Source organism: Salminus brasiliensis, chromosome 6 (genome assembly GCF_030463535.1).
Source record: "Salminus brasiliensis chromosome 6, fSalBra1.hap2, whole genome shotgun sequence".
NCBI lineage: Eukaryota > Metazoa > Chordata > Actinopteri > Characiformes > Bryconidae > Salminus > Salminus brasiliensis.
The window spans coordinates 10434822-10446661 of record NC_132883.1 but is presented as its reverse complement, the minus strand read 5'-3'; the positions used below and the strand labels follow the sequence as shown (position 1 = coordinate 10446661).

At 40.9% G+C, this 11840-nt stretch overlaps 1 protein-coding gene across 1 annotated transcript; it reads right to left on the bottom strand.

Annotated features, from left to right (window-relative positions):
• Positions 1–6: 6 nt before the first annotated feature.
• LOC140557075 (matrix metalloproteinase-19-like) lies at positions 7–6596 on the bottom strand. Its single transcript, XM_072681210.1, has 9 exons — positions 6516–6596; positions 5551–5642; positions 4159–4289; positions 3631–3843; positions 2458–2703; positions 1882–1989; positions 1562–1726; positions 1179–1303; positions 7–282 (listed from the first exon to the last, which is right to left on the bottom strand). Exons 1-9 carry the CDS (start codon positions 6594–6596, stop codon positions 43–45), a joined length of 1401 nt encoding a protein of 466 aa, XP_072537311.1. The 3' UTR covers positions 7–42.
• Between the last annotated feature and the right edge of the window lie 5244 nt (positions 6597–11840).

Sequence of the window (11840 nt, the reverse complement as noted above, 5' to 3'; positions counted from 1 at the left end):
TGTTCTGACGACTGTAATAAGCACCGCTGCCCTCCATGTGGGTTAATCGCCACATTGCATCCAGCGCTCTCGCTTGCTGAGTGGGTATCCCTTCTCTACGAAGTGCCTGGGGTCGATACGCCAGTACTGGTCCCCTTTAAACACGTAAGTGTGGCCGTTAGTCCAGGTGAATGCCGCGTCTGAATTGGACGGTAACCCTTTAATAAGATCTGAGAGAGCTTTAGGATAGTGCTTCAGTTCATTGCTGGGTCCCAGTTCGTCCCACTGCCAGTATTCTGAACCCTGACAGAAAGAAACGATAAAAAAACAGAACAAATTCAGACATTACTGACAGTGGAAAGGTTTTTAACAGGGCAGTGAAAATGAAATTAAGACGTTTTTCCACTTGTCCTAAATGAAGTTGATCAGCTAAGACATGTTTAGTGTCCGAACACTGAGTCTTTAATTTTGTTCAATTAAGCTCCAAGGCTAATGTAGCTGGTAGCTGCGTTCTAGGGCCTAGGCCAAGGTCTTCAGCTGTGGTAGGGCGGGTCCAACCCATTTTCTACTAACAAAGTGATGAAGCCCACATACCTATGCCAACATACGTGACTGCAAATTCTCCAGCCAGTGGGGTAATGGTGTCCATCACAACCACACTTAAAAAACTCCCGGCTCAGAGTATAGATCTTGGATTGAGTATACTCCACTTTGACACTTTATCTGTATTACATGCTTTATACTGAAAACCTAGTTAGTCTTAGTAATTACTACGCAATTGGGACGCACCCATTCTGTCAGAACAGCAAGTCTATTTGACAACTCAAATTGACAAATGATTGTTAATAAAAAAAAAAGTTTAATGTTTCATTGCTAATTGTTATAGCTAAACTTCCATTACCTGTTGGCTACATTAGCCTCTTAGCACCAGCACAAAATTGAAAAAGATTGGTATTGGCTTACTGATAATATTTAGGATAAGTGGAAAATCTGATAAATTTGATTTCTAAATTGGTTTCATCAGTGTAATATTTTGAGAACACATTTCGCTACAATTTGGACAAGTTTACAGCTCTATAAACATAACTTAAGAATTCATTTTTCTGCAAAGAGATAAAAAACTAAGTGATAAGAGGCAGATTTCAGCCTCAACATAGTTATTAATGATGATCTTTTATGATAACAGAGCATTGCTTTACCTTGATGAATATGAGTTTTTTATTGGCACTGGAGTAAAAGGCTGAGTCAATGTTCGGAGAGATAAGGATCACTTTTGGGTAGCCATGATCCAACTTAAAGCCAGAATACCTCCACACTTTCTCACCTACAAGAGAAAGGCACAGTGTTTGATGATCAGAATAACCAAGAAAACAACTAACTGCCTTAATACTTTTGCATTATATGATTTATGATTTTATGATTCATTCTATGTGTAAACATTAGACTGAATCCTTCACTCATTTACACCCAGGATTGCTGATTTGGTTGTGTTGCCTGAGGTCAAGCATTTCCATTCAAATAACATAATAAGATATGTAATCAAATGAATGTGTCATGCTGTGGGTGAAAGGTGAAAGTCTACCTTTAAGGAAGTAGGATTTGTTGGTCCTCCGAGAATGCACTGCCGCATCTAAGTGACCGGGTAGTTCTTTCCAAAGGACGTTAATCCTTATGGGTGTATTATAGCCGGCATCTGATATGGTCCACACATAGTCTCCACTGAATGCAAATGTCTTGTGGAGAGGCCCTTAAAAAAAGTTTCCAAATGTTCAATGTGTCACTGAGGTACTAATGGTGTGTGTGTGTGTGTGTGTGTGTATATATATATATATATATATATATATATATATATATATATATTCACAAAATATAGATATCTTAGACTAGTGTTGATTTTTTTACCCAGCATTATAGCATCCAGCGAGGCAGTGCATGGATCAGGGCCAGGTAAGTCAGCTGATGGCTTATTCGGCACTGCAGGAGCCAATGGTGCCTTTTCCACTGGCTTACCTGAACCGCAAAAGCAAAAGAGGATAAGGATTCACTAAAAATCTAAGTGCTGCCTCATAAAATACAGTCTCTTATGCAGCACACTGATATAATAAAGGAACTGTGTCATGTACGTCCAAAGTGTTCTAGCATATTCAAAACTTCAGACGAGGATAAACTATATGAAAACTACTGATACTGAGAATTATCAGCAGCAATGTCAGCCAGACCAGTCACAAATATTAGCCATAAAGCCCTTTAAGAGTCAGTGGTTTAAAGAGGCTTAGGGAGTTCAATTGAGACGTTTTAACTTGCACTTGTATGGAAATACAACCCAACCCAAGTTTAGCCAATGAGAGATCCGTGAGTGGAGGATTTCAGGATTATGGGTTGTGTAATTGTGTGTGTAACAAAAGCAGTGATCCAGAGAATCTGTAATGAATTTTGTGGAAATGAAACTGTGGGATTCTATCCTGACCCCGTTCTCACCATACAGTGCCTGGATACCGCGGATGTCGTCAGGGTGGAGTTTGAAGTTGTTACGGTAGCCAGTGTACACAGGGCCCATAAGAGCACTGCGGTACTGGGAATGGCCTAAACCCAGGGCGTGGCCGATCTCATGGGCTGCTACAATTCGTAGGTTTGACCCAGTGCTCTTCCCTTCAGTCCACAGCTCATCTTCATCGAAGTGCACTATGCCAGACTCCGGACTGTCAGCGTGAGCCAACACCTCGCCTGCAGAACCAGCACAGCACTGTTTTTTATCAGTGGGTCAATGAAATGTCAGTTATGTTCTATAATAATGCTTAAATAGTGTTTGTACTGAAAAGGTTTTGTTAATGGAATTTATATTCTATTAAAACCCCCAAATGATTATAGGGAACATAAGGATAAGTAAGACGGTTGCTATTTAGTATCCACTATGAATTCAGTATTAATTTTGAATGACTTAGTAACTATTTTAAATGATCCACTATGAATCATATAGTTTTTACTATATATTCAGTATCCACTATGAATTATTCAATAACTTTTATGATTTAATCAGCATGCAATGTAGATTATTTATTTCTGTGATTTATTTAGTATCCACTATGAATTAATCAGTACTTACTATGAATTATTCAGGATCCACTGTGCACTATTCAGTATGTGCTATGATTTATTTAGTGTCCACTATGAACTATTCAGTCATCATTTTAGTGTCCACTATGGATTTCATATTTCATTCAACTATGGAACTATTCAGTGTGTGTGTGTGTGTGTGTGTGTGTGTGTGTATATATATATATATATATATATATATATATATGTGTGTGTGTGTGTGTGTGTGTGTGTCTAATATGAATGTGTGAACGTTTTTACTATGCATTAGTAGTTTTTAGTAGTAATTCTTCAGTATTTATGTGTGTTCTTCAGTATAAAAGTGTGTGTGTGTGTATACATATATATAATAACATATAATATGTGTGTCTATGCATAGCTTATGTTGTTGGAGGGTTAAACAGTATGAGCGAATGTGACCCTGAGTCTTTTAAAACACTACCCAGGTCTGCAGTAGACTAAACAAAGCTCCTACGGCTGAATGAATCAGTATCTCCAGGGATTCAGTTTCTTTCCCAAGTGTGAATCAACCAACCAGGCCTTTTCTTTCTCTCTCACCTGGCCCATCAAACGGCACAGGGCAGAACTTGTCCCGCCCATGAAAATAAATTTTGATGTCAGGGAATCCCTTGGTGACCTCGTAGAAGCGGAGAGGGGAGACCTCGCTCCAGTACCTGAATGCAGTCTGTATGGCTGCTCGGGTTTTAGCCATGCCCAGACTAGAAGCATAGTTGTAGACGCGGTAACTCAGTGTCTTCTTGCGCCAGTGACCTGCTTGTACAAAGCAAATCAGTCATTTCCATCTTAACCGCTGGGATGCTGCATCCTGGTTGAGAGCTGTGATTTCAGCATCCACAGTGAATAGTAAAGGGGAGGTCAGCCAGGTATCTTCATCATATACTGTACCTGACCAGTCTTCTATAGATCTATTTACAATTAGAATTACCTCTAGGAAATGGCAGTGTAATATCAGCCTCCAATAGCTACCAAATATGACAACAACATTTAGATGCTGAACATTTGCGTTGGACTATTTTGGAATTATGCTATCTCAGGTCCTGAAACTCCCACCGGTCTTCAACTCACCCAGAACACGGTATTTGAGGGTCTTGTTATTAAAGGGGTCTTCAAGGCCACAGCGTGGCTGTTTCATCATTGCCAGTGTGGCATTATCCGGCCAGCCAGTAACTGGCAAGTCCATCACTTTCTGAAATACCCTAATGAAGAAATAAAGAAGTAAATGACCACATTTACACCTGGTCACTTCATGCATCTTGAGTATCAGGCCAAGCCACATACAAATGTGTAAACGCATCCAGGACTCATTTAAAATGCACAAAGGAGGTGCTCTGAGACGCATTTGAGCCACATTATAGCAGTATGAACACATCTGTCTCTTTGAGATGAGTTTGGCAACCAAAACCCTTCCCAGTACAACAGAAACCCCTCCCAGTACAACAGAAACCCCTCCCAGTACAACCACACAATGAACACATTTACAGATTCCCTCCGACGCAGCACTCAAACTCCAGTCTGACTTATGGAGACACCTTCGACTACCAAGTGTAAATGCAGATGTGTCAAATCTTAACAGGATACAATCCAGATACTCGTCACATGATGTGACCACCTGGAAGACGGGGTCAAAACGTGGTAAAAGAAGCTACAAAGCTGGTGTTGTGCATGTTTGGGGTAACATTATTAATAATTAATAATATCAATTTTCCAAGAGCTCTGTTCATGTCTTCCTGCATAAACAAAATAAGTCGTGGCCACGACTCAGTAATGAGTGGAAACGAGATCTTAAGTCATGGCCACACTTTTGTAAGGCATGGGAACAAGATAATTAAGTTGTGGCCTCTACTTAGTAAGATGAGGGAACAAGATAATTAAGTCATGGCCTCTACTTAGGGCATTTTCACACTAGCATTTTTTCTGGACATAGTCCTTCACAGTAGTAAAAACAACAAAATGAAACACAATAAAACTATACAGATACAGACTATATTCAAATTAACTTACACTACACACACATTCTTGCACTGTTGAAATCAGTCTGTGTGAACGTAAACCAGCGAGAATGATCCCCTACCCTATTCTATGGCATCAGTGCCTAGTTCTGGTCCTGGAGATCTACCACCCTGGAAAGTTTAGATGTAAAACTCACTGGCTTTAACATTTAGCATTGGAGCTAAACTCTGCAGGGTAGATCACTAGAACCAGGATTGTTCTATTAAATTACTGTTTCAGACTGAGGCCCAGCCAAAAGCCTCCTTTTCCGAGTCTTCTGCTATTTGTTAAAATGGCAATGAACTGATTTTAGACTTTTAGACTTAAAGAGACAGTTCCAGAGTACTTGATTTAGTCAAATAGGTTCACCACTGAAGGGACTGATGACCACTAAGACGTTCTTACAGCAGTCCAGTAAGTAGGTAACGTGTGAGGGAGTGATAAGTGAAGTGAGAGAGAGTGTTTTACCTAAGTGCCTCAGATATTTGCTGCACCTGGCCTTCCTGGTCTTTGGGATAAAGCAGTGATGTAGGAAGATAGCCATATCGCTTTAGATAGACCTGAAGAAGGTAGAAGAAGAAGGAAAGACGTTCAAACACCATTTTTATGCAGCTGGAACCGAAAGGAAAATTATATTAATATACTAATATAAGTGTAGTTTTTTTTAATGACATTTAAAATACACTATATGTTCAAATGTTTGTGTTTTGGACTCAAATGTGTCCAAAAAGGAGTTCAGACACCACTGCTTGATGCTTAATTTATAAGGCTGGGCTACTTTGGAACTGGGAACAAAGCAAGAATCTCATTCCTTAAACAAAGGCTGGGACTGAAACCTAATAAATGCTGCCCAGTCCGGCAGCATTGGAAGGCAGGAAGGTGCCGAGTCACGTCTGAGTCGAATGTTTGTGGACAGCTCTTCTAATAAGTGCATTCAACTTCTTTAAGTTGCACCCATTGCTGACACAGATGTGGTAATGCACACACACACAGACACACACACACACACACAGCTTGTCTAGTCCCTGTAGAGACTGAATATAGAATAGAACAGGACTCTCTGGATCAGATGAACATAAACCTATTGGCACCATGCCTGCCTGGGTTAGGAGGGTATTGAGCTGTGGAGCAGTGGAGCTGTGTTCACTAGAATAATGTTGGTACAAGTTAGGGAGTTGGGGATGAGGCAATCATCCAACATCCCGACTTAACTAACGCTCTCACGCTGAATGCAATCAAATCCTCACAGCAATGCTTCAAAATCTAGTACAAAGCTATACCTGAATAATACAGACAGTTACTCAAACAAAAGCTGATTATGGAAGAAACAATGAATATGCAGGTGTCCCAATACTTTTGTCCACATAGTGCATATCTTCAACAAGTAAACTGATTATTTCACATGACTAAATGAAATGAATGAAATTTCTTACTGTAGCTTGCCTCAGTTCCTTTTTGTGCAAAGCAGCATACACTGGCATCCACATCAGCACCAGAAACAGCACACGACCCATCTTCAGTGACTGACACCTGTCACCTGCCAGAAAAACCGTCGCAGTCACTTCACACTAGTTCAAAAGTCAAAGGGTGCAAACGACCACCAGGGATTGGCCAAATCCGACTAGTGCCTGACGCTCCAAGCTGGATGAGCCTTGAGCAGTCAGTCCGTGTTTGTGCGCAGAGATTTGTCTCCAAGGGCCTGAATCTGATGCTTGTGTTTGTCCCCCTTTTTGTTTTTCTCACTCTCCGGCTCTCTGGGGAGTGTGTTCGTATTTATAACCCTGTCAGGGAAGGCGGGTGTTTTTATTGTTTTTTTTTTTGCCCGTCAGCTAGGAATGCGAGGTGGGCCTAAATGTCGTTCGGCAGCACATATGGTGAGTCTCAGAAGGGCAATTCCAGCACAATGACGGATGAAGAAGTTGTAGCACTATTAAAGGGCTCATAGCATTAAAATGTAAATAATAATTAATAATAATAATAATAATAATAATAATAATAATACATTGATGCATATTGACACTGTAAAACTTTTAAAATGTACATGCTGTACACTTGATTTTCTCATTAATTGTGTTGTTTTGGTCACAAAACCTGCTGTTTTTATAGTAAAGAGCAAGTCAATTAAAACAGAGGTCACGTAGACAGAAATAGTCTGTTTAGGCTTACAGGATACAGATGTATTTTTAAAAAATACGCTGAAATTAATTCATTAACACATGCCACAAGTAAAAGGGGACATAGCCTGTTTAACTGCAAATCTGAAAACTCTGTTCAGTGCAACAATTCTCTGCATGTAATTTCAGTCTACTCATTCATCCTTTAATCCATTAAAGGATTTGTGGCCTACCTGGAATTATTAAGCCTAAAGCAGGACTAGCCCCTGGACAGTGTACCTTTCAATTGCAGGCTACCACTCACACCCATTCACTCACACCTAAGGGCAATGTCGCATAGCCAAGTTACCTAGCATTGAGTTTTTTGGTAGGCTGGAGAAAATCAGAGTACCTGGAGGAAACCCATGCAGATACAGAGATTACACACTGAACTCCTCACATGCAGAGACCAGAGCAAAGATTGCAGTACACACACACACACACACACACACACACACACACATTACCTACTGCACAGTGAACTTGTAGCCCTTAATCACTTCTAATGTGTCCAAAATGGAGTTCAGACTACACTATTGCTGCTTGATTTATAAGACTGGGCTATTTTGAGACTGGAAAAGAAGCAGGAATCTCATTCCTTAAACAAAGGCTGGGACTGAAACCTGATAAATGCTGCCCACTCCGGCAGTATTGGAAGGCAGGAAGGTGCAGAGTCACCTCTGAGTCGAATGCTTGGATTAAATGCTGCCTGCTATGCCTGCTTCATCTTTCCAATTTCCCATGATGAGGGAAAAAGCAACATGGCGGAGGCAAGCAGCAATCTGTAGTAATGTAACTTATTTACGATCATTCCCCCTTAATGTGGCGGCGTAGAGCTGCCTTCAAAGTGTGTCTCAAACGCGAAGAGGCCGTAGGTATCTTCATCACAAGCCTTCCAGTTCGGATACAGCCAAAGAGTCTGGAAGACTAGACACTCTGATATTCAAAGCTGATGGACTTTCCCTTTGAGGCTCGTTTGTAGGCAGATGGAAAACAGTTTAATAACGTCCCACACAGCTTACGCAATGCGACAGTAAAACCCAAACCAAACCAAGAAAAATCCACACCAAACTCAAGGACGGAATTCTACTGTTCCAGGACTCTACATGACGGCTTCTCTGAGAAATTAATCCATTAAAGACATTAAAGAAATCCATAAAATCCCCAGAAATCCCTTCTTTCTCACCAAGGCCAGTATTCTTTTTGTGCTGTTCAAAAAGTGAAATGCAAAAAAACTAAGCAGAACCGCTTGATGAGATCTGATATGATGGTCATTTAAAAGAGAGAACCAGCAGTTAGAATCTGATCCAGTCTGCCAGGGCTTGCCCAGGGTTCGTCTGCGGACGCCTCTCAAATTATCCTTCAAGCATCTTCCTTCAAGTTGTGCGCCGGAGGTCAATAACAAACACACATGAATGATTACTGGTTGGGGAAGTGAATGTGGCATAACTTGAAAAATCTCAAAACTGTAATTTTCAAAATGTGCCACCCAAAGGACAGTAGCAGACAAACACTGTATATATACGGCTGTCGCACAAACGTTACATCCAACATCGTAATTCACGTTTAACCATGAAAGCGTGATGATTAACAATACCAGCAATGACACTTGCTTCCCAAGTTTCACAATAATGAAAAGAGAGAGAGAGAGAGAGAGAGAGAGAGACAGAGACAGAGAGAGAGAGAGGCTGTTCGGAATGTTTGCGGCTGTGCCATCTTGCAGTCTTCAGCGTAGCATCCCTTCAGCATCATCTCCTCATCTGCTTCATCGTTTTTTCATCGTTCATCTGAACCACAAGAACATGGTTAAGTCACTTGGTAGTCACAAATCAGCGTGTCTACGTAATCTCTACTCACGTTATGTAAAGCGCAAGTAAACATGCTGTAAATGCTTCTAAACGCTTCTAAACATCCAACACAAGCCATTTTCAGCATTCAGATGGTCGGCACTCCTCTTCTCTGTCCTACATCTACAGCTGGGAGGATCAATCAGCTACACTCTTAAAAATAAAGGTTCTTTGAGCGATGCCACAGAAGAACCATGCTTATAACAGAGATAAGTTAAAGTGAAGAACCTGTAAATTATTTAAAGAACCTTCACATCCTTTACGCCTTTTTTTAAGACCTTAAAAAGGTTCTTCACACTCTCACACTCCATCACTATTACAAACATCGCTCTTTATGGAACCAAAAGTGGTTGTTCTATGGCATTGCCCAAAGAACCAACTGAGGCACCTTTATTTTTAAGAACGTAGGCAGCAGCGTTGGCCGACTTTTTCTAATTTAGTCAATCTGAGAGCTGATTATGGTATGGTATGGTATGGTATTATGATATGGTTCTTATTCTGCCAGTTGCTGCAGCGTTGTATGAGGCCCCTTTGCCATAGGATGCTGTGAAGCTCCATTAAAACCAGTGTTGAAATTCGCTCTGTGTCGCTCTTGTAACCACCCCTGTGCACGCCCTGTTTGCTTTGGACATTCATTTATATTCACATTTAAGGCATTTAGCAGATGCACTTATCCAGAAAATACTTTTAGCTAATACTTTTGTGGGGGACGAGGTGTTTGAAGACTGTGACTGACATTCGGACACCCATAGGAGGTTCGTTCTACCACTTCTGTGCCAGGACAGAAAATACACTATTACTCAGCCCAGTACAGTGAGTAGTGACACAGGGCGGCTCATGCGGCTCGTGCTTGGAGTTCAACAGTGGCAAAAAAAGCAAATAAATAAAGGAAAGAAAGGTGAATGTAGCATCCAGCCCTGCACTCCATCGGTTTCAGTGGTCGGCAGATTGTGCTGTAAGGCGACTATTAGGCCCTTCCAAAAACACAGATCAGCCCATCTCTAGCTACGTAAACACAAATCCCGCTTCGGGTTCCCCCTCATGGACAGCTGTACATGTGAATTGGTTGCTGAGTTAAGAGATACAGAACTGACATCTGAAGTGAAAGAAGCGTGTGGACTGATGCACAGTAGGTCAGTAACATTCTAGCATTTTACACAAATATGACTTATGGGTTATGCAGCGTTTTATACAGCGTTCCCATTTTAAGGTGAAAAATGCTGCGTCATGTTGCTTTAGCAGAGGAAGCTGAGAAACCATAGGAGAGGCGTTTTAGTGGACAGCTTTTTCCTGTCCCCTACATACAGACAGAACATGACATCATCCACTGTGTTTATGGTAATCACTAGTCCATGTGTTGGTGCTGGTCTGACGGAGGTTAACTGTCATATAAAACCCACATCTTGAGTGGAAATACTCATCAAATGGCTGAATCATTCAGGAGGTGATGACTTTACACCAGACAGTATCACCATGTCTGACATCCAGCTGCATTCGTAAGGTTGGGCTGTTGACCTGGGAACGGATTTCTGAACTCAGTGGTACTGCAAATGTAGAACATCTGCTAGTTAAAGGGTTGTTTGGTGAAAAATTAAAAGAATAAGATTCATCACAGATGCAGTTGATTAGCCTAAACATGTTTGGAATTTGATGTTTACATCTGTGGAGATGCTAGACTAACGTTGCCAACACTGGACTGTCCAATCTTTTCTCAGTAAATACATTTTCTCTGGTCAAACATCCAGTAGACAGGCATGGATACAGCTTATTCACATCTATGCTAAATCTATAACGATTAAAAGGCATTTTTATTGACTAATAAAATAATTAATATGTTTTAAACCACATCATGGTGATTTGACTGGGTTCTGAGAGACATTTTTAGCTGTGTACCGACAGAGTCTGTTAGCATTGTTAGCCCAGCATTTTCCTTAGAGGCCATGTCTACATGTATCTGTATATTTTTAAAAGCTGAGAGTTTTGTCTGCATTCTGGCCTCCAATCCAGACAATACCTGAGCAGTTCAATGTAGCAATGAAACCTCTGTTTTTCTCTCCTATGTCGAGCGTACATGTGGACAGGGCCTAAAGATGCCTCATATATCAAACATGTCTTGAGTGATGAACTGAATCTGATGTAAACCTGTAGCGAGAAGGTTTTCTGAACCAGACGCAATGGCACCAAATCCTGGTCCTGTAAGCATGCCCGGAAAAAAATTAAATTAAATAATTACATATAAATAATTTTGCTCTGTGTGTCCATCCCTCCAACTCTTCTTTAGCTCTTCACAACTGTCTCTGATGATTCTCTGATGAACTCTTTAAAGTCCTTGGCGGCCCAGAGTTTATCCAGATGAGCCACCTGCTTCTGATGCAGCTTGCAAAGAGAAGTGCAACAAACTGAGCCATACATATATAGTTAAAGCATATTAGATACACATACCACCTTTAACCTACACTTAGTGGCCATTTTATCAGGAACATCTAGTGGATAGTAGGTGTTCTTCAAGTTTACGATATAGACTGAAGTCTATCTGCTGCTGTATAGCCCTTATCAGCTGCCTTCTACACATCCATCAAAAGTGTACCATTAATAACCACTGATTTTTTTTTTTTGCTCTTGGCCCAGCAGCTCAATAGTTCAACCACATTCAAAGACAAATCTGTTCAAAACACATTCACCATTCTCTTTCAGCGTCTCCAACTGGACAGGTGATGGAGCAGAGAAACACAGTTCTCTAACATGGGGTGTATGTTTT

Excerpts from the sequence above, each read along its gene's own strand:
- LOC140557075 (XM_072681210.1), bottom strand. The coding sequence starts at position 6,596 with ATGGGTCGTGTGCTGTTTCTGGTGCTGATGTGGATGCCAGTGTATGCT. Across the intron at positions 1,727-1,881 it reads GCTGGATGCTATAATGCTGG|GGCCTCTCCACAAGACATTT; the intron begins GTAAAAAAATCA and ends ACTTTTTTTAAG. Across the intron at positions 1,304-1,561 it reads CAAATCCTACTTCCTTAAAG|GTGAGAAAGTGTGGAGGTAT; the intron begins GTAGACTTTCAC and ends TTTCTCTTGTAG.